The sequence below is a fragment of the Aythya ferina genome (genome assembly GCF_964211825.1).
Source record: "Aythya ferina genome assembly, chromosome: 3".
Lineage (NCBI taxonomy): Eukaryota > Metazoa > Chordata > Aves > Anseriformes > Anatidae > Aythya > Aythya ferina.
In genome coordinates, this window is record NC_140298.1 from 89,188,719 (window position 1) to 89,211,767 (window position 23,049).

Below are 23,049 nucleotides of genomic sequence, written 5' to 3' on the forward strand. Positions count from 1 at the left end.
GCCTTGTACTCCATCATATTGTTCTGCGTCTTTCTGTGGATACCCTTTGTCTATTTCTATTATGAGGAGAAGGAAGAAGATGATGGCAACACATGCTCAGTAAGTGTACCATAACAAAGGGAGTTAAAAGTTCTTACGAGATTTTTCTTAGAACTCCTGGAAATACCTGTGAACAGGCTCTGAAGCAGAAGACAGGAGGATTATGCTGATTCTGGGGTAGAAACTAAATCTGACTATCTTGTGCTTTCATTTTCTGAAAGTAGGCGGTAGTAATTTACGTGAAGCTAGCAGTTGATGTCAGTAATACACTGAAGATTTTTGATATGCATAACGTTCCAAGGAACACAAATGCACACCAGTAAGCTGCGAGCTTCTCAAATGAAGAATCTTTTTCTTAGAGTCTTGTAATCGTTAATCACGGTCCCTTTCAACCCTATTCAGTTGTAATATTAACATGAGGGAGAAAAACCTCTAATTGTAGCCATAATAAGCAATAATATAAAATATTGGTAGTAAGAATTTTCTTTGAGTGTTTTTGACCTGAACAAGTACACCCTGGCTTCTGGCCACAGCTGCCCAAGTGCATAACTTAATGGAAGCATAATTCAGTATCATTGTTCGTAGTCCTCAAGCCACAAGACTCCTTAAGAGCGTATACTACAGACTTGGACCTAAAACTACTCTTGCTTATTTTGGAGGTTCTCTTGAAAATCTGTTGTGTTGAGTGTGCTTTTTAATAACCTGTTGGATAAATCCCTTTGGATTTATGTTAATATTATAATTTTCTTTTTAATATACAGCAGGTTAAAACTGCACTCAAATATACTCTGGGATTCCTCACAATTTGTGCAGTTCTTCTCTTAATTGGGTAAGTATTTATATTGAATACTAAAGAAGGATATGCGAAATAGAGCCCTAAATGGAACTTTGTTCTGTGCAAGATTAAAAAGTTATATTGGTTGAGCACAGCATAATGTAACCAATATCTAACTTATCTCTATTAAGGCTTAAATAACCTGGGTATTGTACACCTGAAAAGCAAGTGTTTAACTAGAAACCAAGCTGATATTTTCCTTAATTGCAGAGGTGTTTGTGCTTCCAAGTTCTGACTTTTTGTGCAGTGTGAATATCCATCAAGGATGTGATGGTTGCAACTTCTATTTACAATTGTATTGATACCTGAAGTACACCAGGGTGTACAAGATTCGTGCTTTTCCTGCTTGCTTTCTCTATGACCAAATGCTTTTGTGGACATCCAAAATCAGTTCTTGGGAATGTGAGTAGGTGTAATGTTTTTAGTACTACCCCCAAATGGAGATCTTCTGTGGAAAAACACGAATATAGTGTGGGGGTAGTACTTTATAGAGTTGTGCCTTGTATGAAAAACACTTCACTGGAATTTGTTTAATATGCAGATACTACTGAAGTGAGTAACTTGTTTGCAACAAATACTATTATTCTGAAATTCCAGTATTACAAAATCAATTTAAGATCACCATTAAACATGACATGCACACCAATATTTAATGCTTATAATGTATGCTGTGCCATATGTGTTTTGACTGCAGCAGTAAAGCTGGTAAAATTTACAAAATGTGTGTTAAAATGATACATAATGAAATTCTAGAAAGTGAAGTAGAAACTAGCAAAATTAATGTTTCTCATTGTATACTGCCTTATTGTTTTATAGTATCGTTTCTAGTTTGGAGAAACTTCAAGGTAGGATTCCAAGAGTTTTAGTGTCTTTCCAATTAAAAGTAGCTTGTTGGCTGCTATGAGAGACTAAAGGACTTAGAGTTAGCTTAATCTGGGTCTAAAAATACTACTAAAATGATCAGACAAAGCTGTTTCTCTAATCATTGACTTTAATCATACTCATATAAATGTACTGTATAATGTATATTTTGGGTTGTCATCAGAATCATTCTTTTGTTTGCTTTTTAGAAATAGGAGGTTGCTTGCTTCTTTAAAGATAGGATGATGTTAATATCAAACTGATGCCCTTGCATTGGAAAAGCACCCTTGCTATTTAGGAGGCTGTTGAAGAAAATTTACTCTTGGCTGCCTGCTATAAGGGAAACCACAAGACTCAACAGTTCAGTTCAGGAAGAAAATGAGAATTGTGCTGAGGAAAAAGGTGGACTTGAGTCTGCAGTAATAGTGGGTGTATTCTGAATGTTCATATACACGTTGTTATGGAGGAGTTGGTCTGCTGTCTGCACAGCAACAGCAAAGAGCAATATCAGAAGTCCTACTGCCGTAGGAAAGAGCTAAAAGAGTGTTGGAGTTCAAGTCTCAACATGAGGGGGTTAATTAAAGGTGGGACTGAGGACAATCTTGCAGTACTACCTATTATACCTAGCAGTAGCAGATTTATTTATTTTTCCTGCTGGTTGTGAGAGGTAAACACATGGTCAGTATCAGACCAACGTTAAACCAGACCTTATGCACTGATTTTATTTTTAGGAGGCCATGCTTAGTGGATAGACTCATGCACAGAGGTTGCAATAGCTAGGGGACCTAGAATGTTTCCTGTTAACTTCCTAGTGAAATTAGGTTATAGTCTGACTTCTTGTGCTTGTATGGTTAGTGTATGGTACCAGAAGTGATCTTGGTTTAGCAAGTTGTCTGTATAACTAACAGATCTATAAGTAGCTTGGCCCCTTTAAAGATAGGGGCAAAGACCTCTTGGGGAAACCTTTCCTGTGCAGGGCTCCTCAAAGAAACCATAAAAGCTGGCTGAGCTGGAAGTCTAAAATTTATCTTACTCTTATCTGAATACTTATCTTGCTCTGTTAGAGATCAATGTTATTATTTTGGGAAATGTAATATTTTTTTCTTCTGCCAGTTCACCTTTTTTTTTTTTTTTTTATTCTAAGTATCATTAAATTAAAAGCAAAGAATAGACAAACTTACACTGGGATGCTCAAAACTAAATTTACTTGTAATGCAGTTCCCTTCTTAAAATTAATTTAGTATTTACCATTAAATGTCATGTGTTTGGAGGCAAGGAGCTTGAGGTACTACAGTCTACATTAAGGCACCTCTATACAGCACCTTGTTTGGAACTAAAATACTCCAGTCTGAGGCTAATAATGTCTGATTTTGAGCATAGCTTCCTTGACTATCAGTGTTTATAATTAAACTTGTTACCTTCCATTTTCTGGAAGTACTATGTTCTAAAAAGCTATGTACATAGCCCTAATTAACCTATAAATAATTGTGATTTATAGCAGAATTCATTTTAGGGAAGTGAGTTTAAAACTAGTTTGGAACTCTGTTGCTAGAGACCACAGTTAGTAAATCTTACATCTTTGATTTAAGGATCAAATTTGACCTGTGTACACCTGTGTGCTGTTAGCTCTGCCAAATGTTAATAGTCTTAAATTGCTTGTCTAGCATCTGTTTTTCATTCTGCAAGGTAGATCTTGATCGTGATATTCCCAGGAATTGTTTTAAGCGGGAGATTGGTTTGACTCTGTTCTGAACATTAGTACACTTGGTAATTTCTTTTCTGCGAAGAGCTGCAAGTGCAAGACAACAGTATTGGCTGCTCTGTTCACTTGAATTAGCTGAATTCCCAGTTATGCCTGTAAAACTGTGTGTTGGCATTTGCACTCTATTCACTCACTGTCAATAGACTGACATGTTGTAGTGTGCAGGTGAATAGTTACTTAGCAAGTCACTGTCTTACTATGTTGATAGCTCCTATGGTCCATTGACCATTTAATCAATGTAGCAAAATGGTTGGCTTCTGTCAAATTTTTTCTTGCTTAATGTGCATGAAAGACAGGCCTAAACTGCTCTGTATCAGTATCATGATGGCACAATGGATGGGCTGTGTTTTAGAGCTGTTTTGGGACTGTGGGCTGGATACTGGTCTGTAGACAGCGAGGCATGCTGGCTGTGCCTACCTTGTGTCCTGGTAAGCTAGAGGTTAGCAGTCAAAGCAGGCTGGTTACAGTCTACTGGCTTAGCTGGCCTCTAGTTGGGGGACCCTGTTCTTGAAGGTGAAATAAGATTCTTGTTTGGGATTGGAGACTGTGAATTCATAGAAACTGCACTCCTTTCCAAGGCCCTTCTTGCTGCATGGAAGTTGAACAGGAGCAGAATCAGAGATGTCTCATGGAGTCAGGATTTAGCTGAATGCTAATTGAAGAGCATGTATTACAGGGTACTATGCCTTCTACTCTGCTTATGGTCCTTCGATGTGCTGGTTTGTGCAAAAAAAAAAAAAAAAACAAAAAAACAAAAAAAAAAAACCACACCACCACCACCAAAACTATTGCTCTTGGAGGAAGAAACTGGCAAGTTATATTCTAAGATAGTCTTCCATCTCTTTTGTTCCATCCATGTGGTCCACAGACAGTAAATTCATACTGATTTTTGAAGTGAAAGGAGTTGAGCTCACTTGGCTTGCAATTGCCTCCTATTTTTAAACTTTTTCAGCAAATAAACTGCAGTTTTTTGTGTTATCTCTTGCAAGTAGACAGTTCTACTTAACTTGTTTTAGTACCTGTGATTTGATCTTGTCTGGATACAATTTTAAAGAGAGAAATAGTACGAGAGGCATTTACAAGACTGAATCTGTAAGCCAGCAAGCATGTGTCAATTCAAGTATTAGCCTTAGTCTAGATAAGACCCTTTAATTTTGTTTGCAGGTTAGTTATTTGTTTTTGAATGATAAGTGTACATAGTTTAACACTAATCTCTGAAACACATGCTTGTATTCTATACTTGAAGTTCAAGGCATGTTCCTGGAAGATGTGTTATTCATTTATTGGAACTTAAAGGAAGAATCCCATTCTGTACTTCTATTTATGCAAAAGTCCAAAAGGTACTTGTGAGCATTCTTCTTGTTTTTTGTTGGTTTTTTTGTTGTTGTTTTCTGTTCTTATATTCTTTATCTAAATTTCTCTTAGTTTTTTTCCAAACTGGCTTCCTTGTGACTTGTAGACTCTCACAGAATGGTTCAGGTGGGGAGGGACCTTAAAGATCATCTAGTCCAGTTCTCCCTGCTGTGGACAGGGACATCTTTCATGAGATCAGGTTCCCCAGAAAGCCCCATCCAACCTGGCCTTGAACACTTCTAGAGATGAGGCATTCACAATTTCTCTGGGTAACATCTTACGGTATATCACCACCTTCAGAGTGAAGAATTTTGTCCTAATATCCAACTAAATCTTTCCTCTTAGTTTGAAACGATTGCCTCTTGTCTTGTCACTGTGGGCTCTGATGTCTTTCTCCAGCTTTCTGATAAGCCTCCTTCACATATTGAATGTCTGGAAGCTGTGATTTCAGATTGGTATGGAAGTACTGTTTTTCTAGCTCTTCAGTAATAAGCTGTTGTCTGTGGAGGTGCTTACTATTGGACTTTGAATGGGATGGCTGTTTTACGTGGCATTCTTCTAAGCACTCTTTTCAAATCTCTTTCCCTGAAAGGTCAAAAATACTTACAGGGCTTCTCTGCAATTCAGTTCTCTCAGGCAAAACACCAAACAAGTGGAATGCGTAAGAAGTGTTTCTATAGTTGTAATAGAGGGACACGTCTATGTTCCACTAAATTTTAATTAAATGCTTTCTGTGGCAATCTGGAATTTTATACTAGTTTTCAGTAATGTAATTTTTATAAAAGAATCCTTCTAAAGTGATAGTTTTTGTTGTTGTTGTTTTTAACATCTCTGCCAGTGAGTTAAGCCAGGTTAGTAAATAAACACAGGACATAGGTTACTGATGCTTGAGTGTAAGGTCCTTGCCTCTGTTAGGACTGGTAAAATTAAAAATTGTTTGTTGACCTCAGACCTGACTGTGCACAGGCTCACACATGAACTCTGCTGATCCGAATATTCCATATGTGAGGAATGTGTATTAAATGAAACACTGCCTTCAGAATTTTTGAAGCTTAACATCAAACGTTTTTTCTTCAGCAATAAATGGATTTCTGTTTTCTTAAGTTGGAAGTACAATTGTTTGATATTTGCCTAACTAGGGTAAGCGAGACGACTTTCTGTTTTGTTACAGGGCTTTTGTTCCTTTGGATATTCCCAATAAGAAGAACTCCACGGAGTGGGAGAAAGTGAAGCTCCTCTTTGAAGAATTTGGAAGTAGCCGTAAGTTTGAGATCTCTTCTGAGTTTGCTATTAGCGTATTCTGTCATATTTACCATTAACTGAACAAAAGGTAACTTTCCTGGTGACAGTTCTCTAATTTGAGTTTACTCACTCCCCTGCAGTTATTCTTCAGAATAAGCTTTGGAATGCTTTGAGCTGCTGATTCCACAGGAAAGAATTAAATAATTAAAAAGAGAACATAGTATATTAGTTTACATTTCAGGGGGCACTTCAGGTTGCCAGAGTTGGTTTCTTTGTCCTGTACATGCTCCTGCCCTTGTGCATCTACTGTATGCATAATGCAGCAGGCACTTAGCTCTGTTACTGCTTTTAATTTTGTGGTTGTCGCACAGGTCTGAGGATTCAGTTAATAGCAGTGCTCTTTGCAAAGTCTTTCTTAATATGAACTCTGTTTTAAGCTTTTCCTGCAAGCACAAGTGATAAGGAAGCCAAGTGCATTGTTTTGTCATAAATTTAGCTGTCACTTTGTTTGTCTGAAGCTAGAGAAGTGTTCTGACAGGATGGAATAAAATGTTTCCTAAACTGTTGATATGGGTAGTGACAGTAGTTGAACTGAGATGCAAGCTACTTTCTCTAAGCAACATTGACATGGCTGTCAATTAAATATTCAGTTCTGTAGCTGTCTTTGCTCTGCAGCACAGCATAGCCAATGTTTAGTTCTAGTAAGGTCATCAAGATGCTGGGTTGGGATGTGCATGCCTGGATTTGTTTTCTTGGCTCTACTGCTACTGGCGCTTTCCTGTGACTTTAACTTGGTAGGACCAGGCAACAGTCTTCAGACTGAAGAGACCTCAGGTTATCTAGTCCATCTCCTGCTCAAAGCTGGAAGTTGTAAGGTCAGATCAAGCAGCTCGGGGCTTTATCAGCTAGTTCTTGAAAAACCCTTACAGATGGAGACCTTCATCTCATGGTGAAAAATAATTCTTCTATCCAGCATGAATGTACATGCTGTTGCTCTTTGTCTCCCATTCAACCACTGTACACCACGGAAGAGCCTGGACTCCACCTCTTTGATAAACACCTTGGAGGTACTGGCAGGCTGTGTTAGGTCTCTCCAAAGCTGGCTCTATTCCAGTCTGAACAAGCCCAATTCCCTCAACCTGTGTATGATATGTGCTCCAGCCTCTTGGAAACGGGCTAGTGAATGGATGCTGGCTAACAGGTTGAATGAAAGCTATTTTGCTCAGAGTTCTTGAATCAACCACAGAAAGGGGGAGGATATGAGGGAGAACACGAGGCAGTGGCTCAGTTTGCAGTTTCCGTGACTGTGTGCAGACACGAAACCCATCTGTCAAAGTTAACTTCTCTAATAGCTACTATGCACAACTGTGCTGCTATTTAATGAGAAGTTCAAGGAAGCTTGCCAAGTTGTGTCCTCATAGGCAGGATTAGGGACAGGGCTGTTATGCAGAATTATGCAGGAGGATTCCAGAAGCTTGATGCCTTTGGGAATGAGTTTGGTATCATTCTTTCCTTCCATTCCCTTCTAATTTCTAAAGTGATAGCAAGACTGCAGTAACTCCTCAGTTCCCTGACCTTTTTCCAGTTTGTATCTGGATACATGTGGTCTGAGTCAAGCCTAAGCCCACAGTCCCTGGCTTGTTTGGTTGTTTGAGGGATCTATGTCTGCCTGATTGTTTGTGTAGTGCTCGATTATGAGAAGCTGGGGGATAACAAATCAAGGATAAAACCATCCAGAATGCATGCTTAAGTTGTGGAAGGTTAACCACAATACTCTGTGGAGGCTGTAAATAGATACTGAAGGAGACATTAGACAGTGGTGGGAGTTAAGTTCATCAGTGGCTATTCAACCACTTAGCTAAATGCATTATCTTCAAGCCTATAGCGAGGGAGGGATGGCTGTTCTGCTTCTTCAAGTATTGGAGGAGGAACAAAAAGCTGACAAATTCACCTAGTGCAGCTTGTTGTGTTTTGTTTCTGTTGTTTTTTTGTGTTTTTTTTTTTTTTTTTTTAAGTTAATATTGCTGGTAATTACAGCTCATTTTTTTTCTTTAATGAACTTAAATTTCAGGAAACTAATTGAAAAAAAATGAGTATCTCTATTGTAGGAAACTTAAGTGGGCTTTCTCTTTTTTCAGATGGCTTGACTGCTCTTTCATTTTCCATCAGTTCCTTGACTGTGATTGGGATGTTGGCAGCTATCACTTACACAGTAAGTTGTTAGTATGTTTCAACTTCATATGTTAATGGTACTTGCTGTTATCATGAACCACAGTTGTATGGAAAAAAGTCATCATGGTAAGTAGCTTCAACAGTATCTTCTAGCTCTGTTTATTCATGGTTTGAAATAATACTTCAGCTTCTCGGAATATGAGGAATAACTTTACTGCAGTTTAAGAACCACTGTTTCAGAACTTGAGCTCAGCTCAGATTTAGTTTCAATGTATTCCTGCAAGGGGAGATCATTCTTCATTATGCTTTGTAATACAACTTCACTGGTTCCTACTGTACTAAGGTTTGTCTCTTGCTCCATTCAGCCGTAGAGAACTAAATACTGCTATTTATACATTGCACAATGGCATAACCTAGACTTGGTCTGGTCATTCTGAGTTTAACCTTACTACTGCTTGTCTACATTGATGGTTTTATTCCTACAGAGCTTTATAAGCAGAAGTCTGACAGAATAACTTGATGTATAATGAAACATGCAACATGTTCGTGATTACAACTACATTTCTTGTAAGAGGCTGTTCTTCATTCAGTAAACAAACCAGCAATTTCTTCAGCAGGTGGTATTGCTTCACAATTCTATAGTTCTAGAATGTGAGTATAAGTGCATATCTATACATGTCAATATTCAGTTCTACACATGAAGAATCTGCAGTATCTTCTGCCATGTATACCTTCAGAAATCCGGAAGATCTTAAGTTAAAAGCAAATTGAGTTTAAACACTGTAGAAGCGTGTTTTCTAAAGCCTGGGGAGTGTTCTTTTAGTCCTACACATGCAATTAAAATACTGCAGTTCTTAATGTAGATTAAAAGGATTCAGAAGAGCGCATTCAGTAACTGATCGTGAATCATAGGATTAATGCTATTTGACTATTTTTAAGTGTGCAGGAAAAGGAAGCATTTTAATTTACAGGCTTTTTGATTGTTTGTAACTTGTCACTGATAACTGATGACAAATGATAACTGATGCCACACATTTTGTGTGTGGCAAGTGACAGTTGTAATAATTTGGCCAACATTTCATATTCATGTTGTCACATTCTTTTTTTCATCTATTGAGTTTATTCAGTCACTGAATATCAGCTGATTTGTATTGTTACAGTATTAAATTGTCATCGGGATAAAATTCTGCAACTAAGATGATGATTTAAAGCCTAACAGTTAACTGCAGATCATAGAATCATAGAATCATAGAATATCCTGAGTTGGAAGGGACCCTTAAGGATCATCAAGTCCAACTCTCGACACCGCACAGGTCTACACAAAAGTTCAGACCATGTGCCTAAGTTCACAGTCCAATCTCTTATAGAATCATAGAATATCCTGAGTTGGAAGGGACCCTTAAGGATGAAACTTAAAGGTTGTATGAGTTCCATGTTTTCTTAATAGGTGTTAATCTTTTAAATGTGTGTCCTTGCTGAAATAGCTCTCCTCATTGCAGCCTGGCTCTAACACAATAGACCTGAGTAGCTTTGCTAGTGAATGCTGAGTGGCTCGGTAACAATAGCTCATACAATAAAAGTTATTTTGAAGCACTGCTACTAGCTTGTCTTTGGGCAAAAGATAAGTGAACAAAACCATTGCAGAACAAGGATAAGAAGTAAGAGCCCTTTAGTCATAACTAGATAAAGGGGTGAAGTGCCTGCTAAATCTTTTGACTCCTGAACAAGTCCAAATTTAATAATAAAGAGACAAAGTTATTAGCTATGCTTTTATTACTGCCTTTAAGCTGGCATAAGTTACAGCAGGATTCTGGGAGGCAATTCAGCACAAAGCTGTAAATGAGGATGTTGAATGCCAACAGCTGAGTGGTGATGAGGCCACTGAGCCACAGCTGTAGGAGACAGCTCACACTGCTGTAGGAGAGCACTTCGGTGGACCACCAAATAGGAGTATTTAAGTCAATAGAACTGAGAGCATCTCAGCTCACCTAGCTGCTCTCAGCTCTATTGACTAAGTGCTTTATTTTGAACTGAATCATGAATTTAATTACTTTTAAGCCCTTTCTGACTGACATAGGTGCTAAATTGTTCAGGCTATATTGCTGACATCTAGATCATGTCCTGGTCAAAAAAGACCTAGACCTTCACTTAGCTTGTAATAACATGTCAGCTTTTAAATTTGTTTCCCTTAATTATGGAAGGAGAGATTAATCTCTTGTTCAGTTACATTACTGCAGAGCATGTGTAGAGTTTTTGACCTTCAAGAAACTAAAATTAAGAACAAAGTCATTAGCTAGGAGAGTATCTTCACTGATTTGGTCTTTTTTTTTCCAGATTAAAGCTGGCAAACAGCTACCCAAGTTTGATTTCTTTTTTGTAATTGTTAATGAACATCAATAAGTATTTAAAATGCAGACTGTTTTACACAAGTTTATTGTTGACTGAAGCGTAAACAGTGTTTCAGAAAGTAACATTTGAAAGCTTTTGAATTTATTGCTAATACTCCCCACCTATATTTTATTTCCTTACCATGCCACTGACTGGGATTTACTGCTGAGCCCAGACTGTTTCTAGGCACTGTTCAGGTGCATGTCACAATATGCTTCTGTCCTTGAGACTAACTGAATCTGGGAATGCGTGACTTCTGTTTAATGTTCAGTAACTTCAGTGTGCTATGCTGTCTGGGGCTTACCAAATGAAGACAAAACCTGTCCTTAAGGCTGGTGCCTTAGTTTTACTGTATTTAGGACTTGTACAGATAGTGGGTGGTGGTCATTCAGGTGAAATATCAAGCATGAGAACTACAATAGCTTTCTTTGAATGCCTTAATTACTACATTTTTAAGGTTAATATGTTGCTTGGAAAACTTGGAGCTGTCTATGCAAATGTTTGGAGCATGGAATTACTATTCATTTGCATTCAACTGCTGCATTTTGTCCTTCTAAAACCATAATTTTTGTTACACCGTAGGGTTTACGACATGGTGGGAGAAATGGAGGAACTATTCTGTGGAAGACTTAGGCATGAGCTCACAGGGGAGGACTGCTGTCCATCTTTGGTGGTGTACTTTTTGGCACTGTTTACAGGCAATCACAAAATCTTAGACCAAAACAGTGAATTAACTTTGATACATTGGTGGACTGAGGTACAAATGCATCATGGTCAGTGAAAGCCACTGAATAGAAGGTCTACGTTCTCAAAGTTGGAGTTGGAACAGCTTTTCTAGGTTCTGTCTTTTTCATAACACTTTGCCCACTGTAGTGGTGTTTAGGCATCTGTAAGTATGCAGTTTCTACCTGTAGCAGCATGACAGCACTGCTCTCAATTCACTGTTCAGACAGTTTGAGCACCATGCGGATGCCATGTCTCTGTGTGAGAAATAATCTGCAGCCATGAACACAGGCTCAGGCAAGGATCTCAGTGAAGTAGCATTTTATTCGCAATTGCAATGGAAGACATCCTGTGAGCAGAAGCGCCCAGCAAAAGTATATCGCAACCTTATGTTCCCTATTACCCAATGCTTAATTCCTCCCCAATTTCCTCATTGGCTGAGTACTACAGTTTCACAAACTACTCGATGCTTATTACTATACTATACATGGATGTGTACAAATTTCTGTTAATTTCTCCTTTTCCTTTTTTTCCTTCTTCTCTTATGACTAGAGGGCCCATGATTTTTTCTTTTTACTGATTTTGCTCTGCTCTTCTTGTTTTTCTTAGCTATCTTCCTTATTTTGGAACAGTGGGACCTTCTACTGTCCCCTTATCTGCTTAACATACTCATGACTGTTACGCCTGCACAATCACATTTAAATATGCAAGGTTAGTGGAATTTTCCACTGCGAAAGCACGCTTTAATTCTCACACCTGGGTTGTGGTTTGTATTGAGGACTGCTTTTCTCAGTGGTAGGACTTAATTTAGAAGTTAGTTCAGTGAAAAGTTCATACACCATCATGCTTTACTGAGCCTGAGAGAGGGAGAGCTGTAATAGTATAGCCTCTTACACTATACCAGTCTGGATAGCTCTAGTCCTTACACTTAAGAGGAAAACAAGCATAATTCTGGAAGGAGTAACTGTTTATTTTTGTAAACTTCACGGTTCAGTCCTTTGTGCAGTCTGCCTTTTAGGTTTGTATTCTTATGTCATATTTTATTTAAAAAAAAAAAAAATTGCCTCTAGATAATAAGAAGCATCAGTGCTCAGGCAAGTTTGATGCATTGTCTGTAATGCTTGCCTGTGATGTTAGACATCTGACAAGTAATTAAGTTCCTGTATTTTTAGACAACCTTCTGGAGGCATATAGAATTGTTTGTCATGGTTCTTAGTTGTTAAACTATTCTTTAGTAATTGGTGGTAGGTTTTTAAACACCAAAAGGAATACCCTTTTTATAAGGGTGAGTACAAGAACATCTTGAAATCTTTGCACAAATGCTTGGCAGCTTATGAGAAAAGGGTAGACAACAAATGAGAATGTAATACATGTTACTGGAATTTCCTTCTCTGAACAGTGGTGATCTTTGTTCAGTTGAGGACTTGCAGTAAAGATGGAAGTTCTTCCCCTGGTTCCCGACTTCTGAAAATCCTCAACCTGTTCCATTGCCAGTTTTTTATTTGCACTATTAAAGGAGTATGTGGTCATAAGAAAAAATCAAGACCAGATGTATCCAGTCTTCTGTATACTAATTTATATTACTGTAAAAAATAATAATATATATATATGAAATATATATTTTTTTCATAAAAATATTTTTAATCAAAAATATATATATGTAATATGTAGTGAAGGCTGTAGCATAGTAAGAGGCTAGCAAATGCTTTCATCATTGAATTGTATTAAAATTTTTAAGTAAAGAGTGGTTTTACGTTGAAGATCTACAACTTGATTCTGTGAACTTGAACACAAAACACTAAAAGTAAACAGTGATGCTGTGCCTGCACTTATTGCAGCTGACTTTAACTTCATCTTAAATGGTACATCTAGAAGAGTACCATGAAGCAGATAATTAGTGGATTCTGCCTATGTTGCCTGGAATACAACTCATCCATTCTACAATTAATCAAATGTTAACAGGACTGTTGTGCATGGCCTTGAATGTGAAGAATTGGGTTATAGCTGTTCAGAAACTTCACTTCTGTGCTGTGGAAATATACCGTACTGAGAAGTTAAGGTAAAGAAGCTGTGGCATTGGCACCAGACAACCTTGAATTTGAGTAGATACTGAGAGCAAAAGCTCACTTCTATATGTGTATGCTCCTAGGCTTTCTCTCTGAAAGCATACTTTTCTGCTTCCTCAGGAAGAGGGGTGCAGAGGGTGATGCTCTTTAGATTGTAAATGACTACGGTTTCAGTTATGGAACTAACATATTTACTGTAATGACTAATCTAGTTAAAATCTATTTTTTAAGGAGTACTGTCAGCATTGATCCAACATGCTGGGCCTCTTTGAAGTAACTGTTGATTTAATGTATTGCTTTTTGGTGAAATCTATGGTGAGCTATTCAAGCAGCAAAGAACAGACTTTCCAGACTATGCAATGTAGTCTACACCATATACATTTGGTGTGATGTTCATGGGGGGGACATAAGTTGAAGCATCATGCTGGATTAGAATTGCTGACAACTGTCAAGGTACTGTTATGGTGAAAGATAAAGCTACAGTTCTGTTTAGTTGTCAGATTAGCATGCTGGTTTTCATTTTCTCCTGGCTTGAATATCAAAATCTATCCACTAAATTTGACATATTGATGCAAAGAAGGTGTTTGTGGTTTTTTTTTTTTTTTTCCATAGTATGAGTCAGAACACACAACACCGTCATTGTGTTGTGAACTTCACCCCAGCTTCTGAGTGGAGTATCATGAAATGCACTGTTAAAGCTCAAAATGCTAAAGAGAAACATTTTGTTATGGAAAAACTCCTGAGTTCTTCAACTTCAGCTAAATATTATGTATAAATTTAGGAGGGGGTTAATAATATGTATTGAACCTGAAAGCATCCTGTCCCTGAAAGTAAAGCACTAGGAGAATACTAACCTAGAAGTAACAGCTCAAGGAATTAATGTGGAAATTGCTTACATCAGGGAAGGTCAGGACTTCCTTAACTACTTCCAGGGATGATTTAATATAGAAGATGAGGTATATTTTTCCAATGGACAAGTTGGTGGTTAAGGTAGGCACAAAATTAGAATATGGGCACAAAATTTTCCGAGTTTTCCAAAAACATAGAACTCATGTAGTGTTATTACATGCTAACATACCTTATCAAGAGGCAGTGGACACCAACTGGAATACAGGAGATTCCCTTTGAGCGTCAGGAAGCACTTCTTTACTGTGTAGGTGACGGAGCCCTGGCAAAGGTTGCCCAGAGATGTTGTGGAGTCTCCCTCCTTGGAGATTTTCAAAAAGTATCTGGGCATGGTCCTGGGAAAGCAGATGTAGGTATCCTTGCTTGAGTAAGGGGATTGGGACTGAATGATCTCCAGACATCCCTTCCAATCTCGAGAGTTCTGGGATTCTGTCTACCTTATGGACCTGTGGCATTTAGAAATGTACGAAGAGTGACACCTGCCATGTTTATAACTGATGATGTGACATGTCCTCTCAGCTTAAGCTAGGTTTTAGCTAAGGAAAATCTTGACAGGACAGTGATTGATGAGTGATTCTTTCTTTGGTTCATTTTATCCACAGTACTTGTTTTGCTCTTATAACCTCACTTAGACCACACTGCAAAATTTCTGTTCTAACACAGCTTTTCTTTTATGCAAATGATTTATTAGATTATTTTTTTTAACATTTCTCTTTATTCACTACCGTGGAATTAATGCTCAAACAATGTTGGGCCCTTTGTTTAATAACAGTATGCAGTGTCTTCAGAGGAGGAGGTAGTTCTGTGTTCTAGGAACTATGACCTTTTGCAAGATTATGTGCTGATAATTCTGTGCCAGAGGATAGCAACTGCATTTAAGGAATAATTTAGTGTGGTAGGAGGCAAATTTTCCAAAATTACTTGTGCAAGTGAGGGGAGTGCAGATAGTTGTTCTGCAGTGGGGGGAGCACTTAATGCTTGCTCATGATCTAAACATTATAAATCTCTTTATTTTTCTTCACCTTGTAACTTCAGTGACTTGATTGTACGAGAAACAAATTTGCATGCTTTTGCAAATGGGTGCGGAGGAAAAGTATTCTAAGCCTTGGAAATTGCAGTTAAGTTTCTTGTGTCCATCTTTGGTTTGATCCTTGTTTTTAACCTGGTCTTCTTGAATGTACTGCCACAACTCTCACTTCATGTTGTATTTCCTTGCTGAATGGTTTGTAAAATAATCTTTTCTTGGCATTAATTCATGGCATTAATTAACCCTTCTGGAAACTAGGAAGGGGGAAGAAGGTGCAGCTAGGAAAGGTGTATATTCCAGATTTTATTTCTGAGAGGGCAATAGTGGTTTTATCAAAAGTATAGGTAAAGTCAGTTATGATTTCTCACATCATAGATATGTCCATACTACTGACAAGAGTGTGAAATTATATCATTTTTTCAAAGTACATGCGATGTTTAAATTAGCAATGTTGTGTGAACTACTTTCTTGGTGTGGCTCAGCTTTTAATTGTTGGATCCTTTTCTGTTACAAAACCTTAATAGCTCAAATCTGCTTTTTTTGGTGTTATGTAATGCATAATACTGAAATACAGCACTTGGTTTTTAAAATACATTTGTAAAAAATGTGAATAAGTGATCCTTAGGGGGTCTCTACGGATCCATGACCTTGATGATTTATACTGACAGCTTTCTGTGTCTATAAATATGAGATATAATAAGAAAATGATAAATCAGGGCTGCAGTGCTTTGTTTGAAATAGTTTCACAGATGATGTAATTTGAATCTATTCTTTCATTAATGTGTTTTGCATGGGAATGGTTTTACATTGCCCTAGGTATTAATGCAATAGTTGTTGTCAGCTGCAGATTGCTATTTGAATTCAAGGCAGAATAACATATTACTCACACAATGATAGACAGATTAATTTTTGAGTGATCTTTTGCATCTCATTTAACATGTCCTTGAAGGATGATTATAATTGGCTTTGTAATTTTTCCAAAACATTTAATAAGCGTTATTTGACTTTTTGTGAAATAGTAAAGTGATCCTTTCTCCTTCATCCTGAGAGAGAAGACGTTACAAAACTCAGTTTGTCTGCTGACAAATTTAATGATCTTCTCACACCTAATTTTTGTCCAGAGTATAATTTGCTTTTCCTTCATTTGACTTGTTTCTATTGAAGGGGAAAAAGCTTAAAGCCTTTTGTAATCTACCTAACCTTAAAAGCACTCATTTACTACTGAATTTCTTATGTAGACTTCAGTTACTGAGAAACCTACAAGTTAGCAGCTTTTATGGTTGTTACCACTTAATCACTTCAATATCGCTTCTTAAATACAAAAGAAACTTAGTTCTTTGATTATGGTCACTTCTTCATGAAAAAATAAATATCCGGAATAGCAAATCACCTTGTTCTTTTGTTTTAATAGCCTGATTCCTACCGCAGCCACAGAAATCTATATGTGTTAAACTGCTGGATCAATGATAGTTTTGTACCTTTGAGGTTTTAGAGATTATACCTTGAAAGTAAGTTGGTCTTCTAGTTGCTAATGCTCTTCTGTGCCTGATGGAGCAATGCAGAAAAACAACTGGGTATAATAGCTATGCTCTGGTTTTCAACTGATAAAGTTAAGTTTTCTAACAGTTCAGTAACATGTCCAGCAAGCGCAAGCTCACTGTGCATGCTGCAGAGCAGAGGCTGTTGTCCTTGAACATACATGTAAGTACTGCAACTCCTTGGCTTCCGCATCTTACAAACCTTAATGGCACTCTTTTGGCCAGATTAGTCTCATATTTTTCCTTGGTGTTTCTTTTTACTCTGTGCAGTGGAAATTAAAGCTCATTAATATGAAATATGAAGGTGAATGTATTAATGTAAAGCAGAAAGGTACTGTAGCGATGAGTTAGAGGAACTGGTGAACAGGTACTCAGTGTTTACTGTTCATGATGTGTGCAGGAGATGACGTAAGAAATGCCAAACTGAACTGGTATGTTCGGTAATATCAGTTTGTTCTGTGATCTGAGATTGTGTTTTGTGAAAAATTATGCTCTCATATCCAATCTTCAGTTCTTAATAAAACTTAAAATAAGAGAACTGGATTTTAGCTAGTGAATAGATTGAATGATTTCCCAAGCCATATGAAATGAGCATTCAGGAAAAAAGAACCCCACAAACAACAACAAAAACCTGTACATGAGATGGTCTTACATATTCAGATGTATTTAAGAGGCTTTCTCCTTTATTCTTCACAATTTAGGGAAGATCTGTGAACCATTGTGATTGTTAGCCATCTAGAATATTGCTCTGGAAGTAAGATTCTCTAATTCTGACTTTTATCTTTAGAAAGATAGTATGAGTAAACAGCCAGATACAAAGACAGATTTTTTGCTGTGAGGGAAATAGTTGACTATTACTTGTCGAGTCAGATTACTATGTTACTATGTAAAAAAAAAAAAAAAAAAAAAAAAGTGCTGTGTATATACAGCACTTACAAGCTTATATACAAGTGTTGCCTATACTGGTGTGACATGTTAAAGTGCACCACATTTGACTCAGTTGTACTAGCTTGCCTGCTCCAGCACAAACAATGCTGTATTGTATCCATATGAAATAGGCAACTGAACTATATCGTATGTTATAAAGGGGGAAAAAAAAAGTATCGTGTGGCTTCCCTTGCATTTAATGTAATTCAAAAACAAACAAAAAACAGTGAATATAGACCCCTTCTATACCAAAATATTTTTGATTTTTTTTTTTTTTTGTGGGACCTTCATACCATGGAAAACTAATCTATATTTCACATGAATGTCTTTAAAGCGCTGCATATCCTAATCTTAAGGTATCTAAGCTGAATGAATTCCTTTTTGATAAGGGTTTAGTTGTTAGAATTGCGTGTTTTGTGGTCTCACTTTCAGCTGAAGTCTTGAAACGGGCTGTTAGAAGAAGATGGGAACTTCTGGGTTTATTTTGGACCCTTAGAATTGTGAGCACGTTACTTGCTTATGCCTTTTATGCAGTGATACAATAGTAAAGTGACTTGTATTTTAAATTGGCTGTTTCGTGCAACTTCGCTAGAGGGCAGTGCTCTGCAAGAGATGCTCGTCAGGATTAATTTCTAGGCATTTTGCACTGTACACGTGCACACCACTTTTAAAACACCTTAGGGAAAGCATTTAAAAGCTGTATCAGCTATATGGACCTGTAAAATAAAAAGAACAGGGACTTTCTTCTATGCTATGCAAGTATTTTCTTAGTTCTTAGTATTTTTAACTTTAACTGATGGCAGTTCACCAGCTTTAGTGCTAGTTGTGTACCAAGACCAGAATCGATTTGTTCTGTTTGATCTTTAACAAGGAGGGATTATTGCTTGGGCCACGTTTAAGTCATTAGACCATATTTTATTAGTTGAACACAGCAGATGTAGGTTATGAAACATAATCAGCTTTTAATTAACCTATAATGCTTGATAGCTTCAGGCGTTTTCAGTAGGTGTTCAAAACGTAGTTTTAAGTATTTAACTCATTTCTAAATGCATCTACTACATTCACGTTGGAAATGTGTTGTTTTCCCTCTGCACTCATGACTGATCTGTGAGCTTATGGCTCATCTGGTTGCATATTAGGCGTTCCCAACTTCATAATACACCTTCAGTGGAAATCTTTTGGTAGCTTGTGCAACTTAAAAAAAAAAAAAAAAAAAAAAAAAAAGTTAGAGTAGCAGTTACGATTCCCAGCCTTTCTGGATTTTATTAAGAATTTATCCCTGAAGTATTTGTTTGCTGCAACTTCTGTAAAATGGGATTTTTACAACTTATTTTAGCGTCACTTATTTTATATCTTGTACTTACAGATGACTATAAACTTAGCGGGTGACTAGTCAGACAGACTAATAATGCCTTATGTAGTCACAGGCTGGGGAATTTTGGCAACCCTAAGGTGTTGTAAGATGCTGAGCCTGCAAGAGACAAAAGGAAGAGAACAGCATCTGTTACTCCTGAACTTATGTTTTTTCCTGGAGAATGTGAGGAGAGTAGCTGGATCTGCTGTTGACAAGATGGGAATGAAAGAGAACACGGGAAGCCTGAAGACGATGCAAACTGAAGCAATGCTAGTGTAATCTCTAATGTGGCATCTTAGTGATTTCTAGAGTAAAAAGTATATTTGTGTTCTGTGGCACACTGAGAACAGCTGGAGTATAATTCTCACTGTTCTTCAATACCTACTGACACTGCATAAACAGTATTGAGCTAGTTGTTGTTTCCATGTGACTTAAAATCATGAAGGTTGGAAAAGGCCTCCGAGACTATCTGGTCCAGCCATACCACCACCACTGATGTCACCTACTAAACCCTGTCCCTAAGCACCATGTCCAACCTTTCCTTGAACACCCCCAGGGACGGTGACTCCACCACCTCCCTGGGCAACCCGTCCCAATGCCTGACTGCTCTTTCTGAGAAGAAATGTCTCCTCATTTCCAACCCAAACCTAGGTCACTCATCTTTCTGTACTTCATCCTCTGTCTATATTGATAATTTGAAGGAGCAGTATGTCTTACTATCCCACTGATGATCGGAGAGATCTTAGTCTACCTTATTCTCTAGGCATCTAAGTTAAAGCCACTTCTAATACTGCTTCTTCCTATGCAAGAAAATGTTTATGTAGTGCAAGTTGTGAAAGATCTAGCTGAATGTGTTCTTCACTAATGAACATTTCAAGAAATATTTTAGGGAGAATACTTTTCTCCTACCCTCTCTTAAATGCTTTCAGGTGATTTAACAGGTAACACTGTTTCCTTGGGTTTGAACCCTGTTGAGAGAGACATGTGCTATACATTTGTTGAAGTTAATTAACGCTGTTCCACGAGCTTACTGGTAACTGTCACTCTGAATGTAAAAAGCCTAATTCCCCAATAAATGAGTAAGACTGTGAGACTACTAAACTTCTGTTTCAATTTTTCCTAGCCTAATATTTGCAGAAAAATGTTTTGAAACAAGGATTGTAATTTGCAGAGAGAAACTGAAGTCTATGGCATATATTTATGGTGAAATGGTAATTAAGCTAAATAATGAATTGTTTGAGCTACAAGGCTAGTAAATAAACTCATTTGTCCGAGGGGCATAGAAATACCTGTTTGTGGCAGGGCATCTGGCATGTTGAGAAGTATGCTGAAAATGTATGGCTTCTTGCTTTAAGTGTACTGTTCACGAGACATTAGGGTGTCTGAGCAGGTCGTCAAAGAGGTCAAATCAATTTCTGCATATAGAAAGCTCATGTGATTTGACCTAGCATGCACGGAGACATTTATGGCAACTTAGCATTTGTGTTAAATATTGTAAGAAATGTAAAGCTGTGCTTGAAGGAGGAAGTAGTACGCCTATGAACATCTATGAAACTGCTACTTTCTGAAGTTAAATAATATTCAGATATTAAGCACTTTATTATACAGCATTTATTCCTTGAGATTCTGTTCAGGAACCTTGCTGCTGAGCTCAGCACTATGGAAAACCTGTCACTAGCAGCCTCCCACCCCTGATAAAACAAATAAGCCATAGCTAGCTTTTTTGACCTTTGCCTAAGTCTGTAAAATTCAGAAGGGATTGGGGAAGAATCAATGAAACGCTTCTGCGTATCTCACCTCACATACTTTCTGTTAGAAAGCTTGCAGATTTTATGTAACACTGCATTGGAAAAATCTGGGCATAGAAATAGGCAGACACTTTGAATGGTATAGGATTTATAACTAGGAGTTGGGGCTAACAGATGTTTATGGATGTGAATGGATATTTAAGTAGTCTTCTGAATATAAATGAGTTTAGGCTTTTCACCTAGCTTGCTTCTATGCTGTTCTTTTTACTACTGAAATTTTTATAGTAAATCAGGTACTTTCTAGGTAACTTCATTTAAAAAAAATAAGTTGAGGGCTATTGGCTACAAGGAAGCTGTTTATGCTTTACTTCTAAAACTATTAAGGTTCATTATGTACAAATTCCTTTATTATATGATGTTGTGATTAGGATCTGAGTTGAGGAAGTTAAGGTTTTAGAAAGGTGAATGATTTGACCAAAAATGGGCTAGCTTGAAAAGTCTTCAGTGGGTTATGTTTATATAACATCTTAATGTATGTTATTGTCTCAACGATCTTGAGAAATTTACTTTGGGAGCAATGTGGGACACTGGAACCTGCATAGTGTTCCTTCTGTTTTACTCAAAAATGAATTAAAAAAACTACTTTGTGATACCTTACAGCTACAACATACGGTAGACTAATCAGATGAAACAGTCTAGCGGAGAATTTGAGTATATATCTTTCCTCTTTGTTTTAGGCTTATGGTATGTCAGCTTTGCCTCTAAACTTGATTAAAGGAACTACCAGTGCAGCTTATGAACGTTTGGAGAACACTGAAGATATTGAAGAAGTGGAGCAACGTATGCTAAGGATTAAGTCCAAGGTATCTGCTTTACGCTTCTCACTTACCTAAGGATCTTTTTTTCTTGCTTGGCTTACCAGTTTATGGTCGTTACTATGAATTCTTTTGTTCCAGACAAATGTAAAGAATAGAAAGCTAGAAGAGAGTAGCACTTGCAATTCTTGAGTTATTTGGAAATGCGCGTGGGTACTTGTGTAGTAGAGATGAGGGTTTCTTTATCAGTCCAACAGCAGTAGTTATTTGTACCTCGCTGCTAATAGTGCTGATGAGCTAAGCTTGAATTTCTGCAGTCCTGCTTAGATATATGGAAGAGACACACCTTGTGGAAGCAAAGAACGTTAACCTCACTGTAGTCTACTACCAGTTATAGCATCCAATTTTTTGATGCTTACTCAGTGTAGTTATTATCAGCATTGGATACTTTCTGCATGGAGCTGCCACAAGTCAGGTTCATCAAAGTATTAATCATCTTTATGAATAAGTAACAGCTCTAAATATTCGTGCTTCAAAGTTAATGTACTTTGTTATGAAACATTTATTTGTTAAATGTGTACTTTTGGAAATACATTTCGATTTCTAAACATCAGGATGCTAATGCCATTTGTAAACCTGTGATGGCTTTGCAGCTCACTGAAATGCTGCGCATAATAGAAGCAGGAAAGCTCTAACTACTTGGGAGTGCTGAACAGAGATAAGATTTCTCCTGTATGTGTAAGGTGCTGGGGGTAATCACCTACCCTTTTCCCAACCCATTTCAGATAATGGTTTGACCAGTGGTTTTCATAGCCCTGAGTGGGGGGATGGAAAAGAAGGGGCATTAAGGTGTGAGCATTTTCATCCTGATAGGCCATATGTGCTGTTACGTGCTCTGTGGTGGTAGATTGCCAGCAGTGTTGAAATGGTTCTGACAGGCTCTGCTTGATACTTGCTATTTCCGTATAGCATGGATATCTTTACATTCTACAAATCTTGCATAATGAAACTTAAAAAGTAGCTTTCTGTGGTTTAAGTTGTAACATTTTTGGTTTTGTGCAAAATATGGCTACAGCAAAGGCATTTTGATTACTGAAATCAATGAGAGAAATGAGAAAGTCCTGGAAAAATAAAGCATTGCTTGTTACAGAAGACTGTAGGATTATGAGAGTTTGCAAGCACCTAGTGTTAGCTGGGTTTGGTAACAAGACAATTAAGATCAAAAGACAGAATGACTTTGTTCTAGTTATTTCTATAATTTAATGTGACCACTGGTACCACCTAATTTTCTTT

At 37.4% G+C, this 23,049-nt stretch overlaps 1 protein-coding gene across 1 annotated transcript in view; it reads left to right on the plus strand.

Moving 5' to 3' along the window:
- Positions 1–23,049, plus strand: part of LMBRD1 (LMBR1 domain containing 1) — a 76,368-nt gene that overhangs the window by 18,756 nt on the left and 34,563 nt on the right. Inside the window, exons 4-8 of the mRNA XM_084515003.1 lie at positions 2–99; positions 801–868; positions 6,022–6,110; positions 8,231–8,304; positions 21,679–21,804. Of these exons, the coding sequence (XP_084371129.1) occupies positions 2–99; positions 801–868; positions 6,022–6,110; positions 8,231–8,304; positions 21,679–21,804 (455 nt within the window). The remainder of the gene's footprint in view (position 1; positions 100–800; positions 869–6,021; positions 6,111–8,230; positions 8,305–21,678; positions 21,805–23,049) is intronic.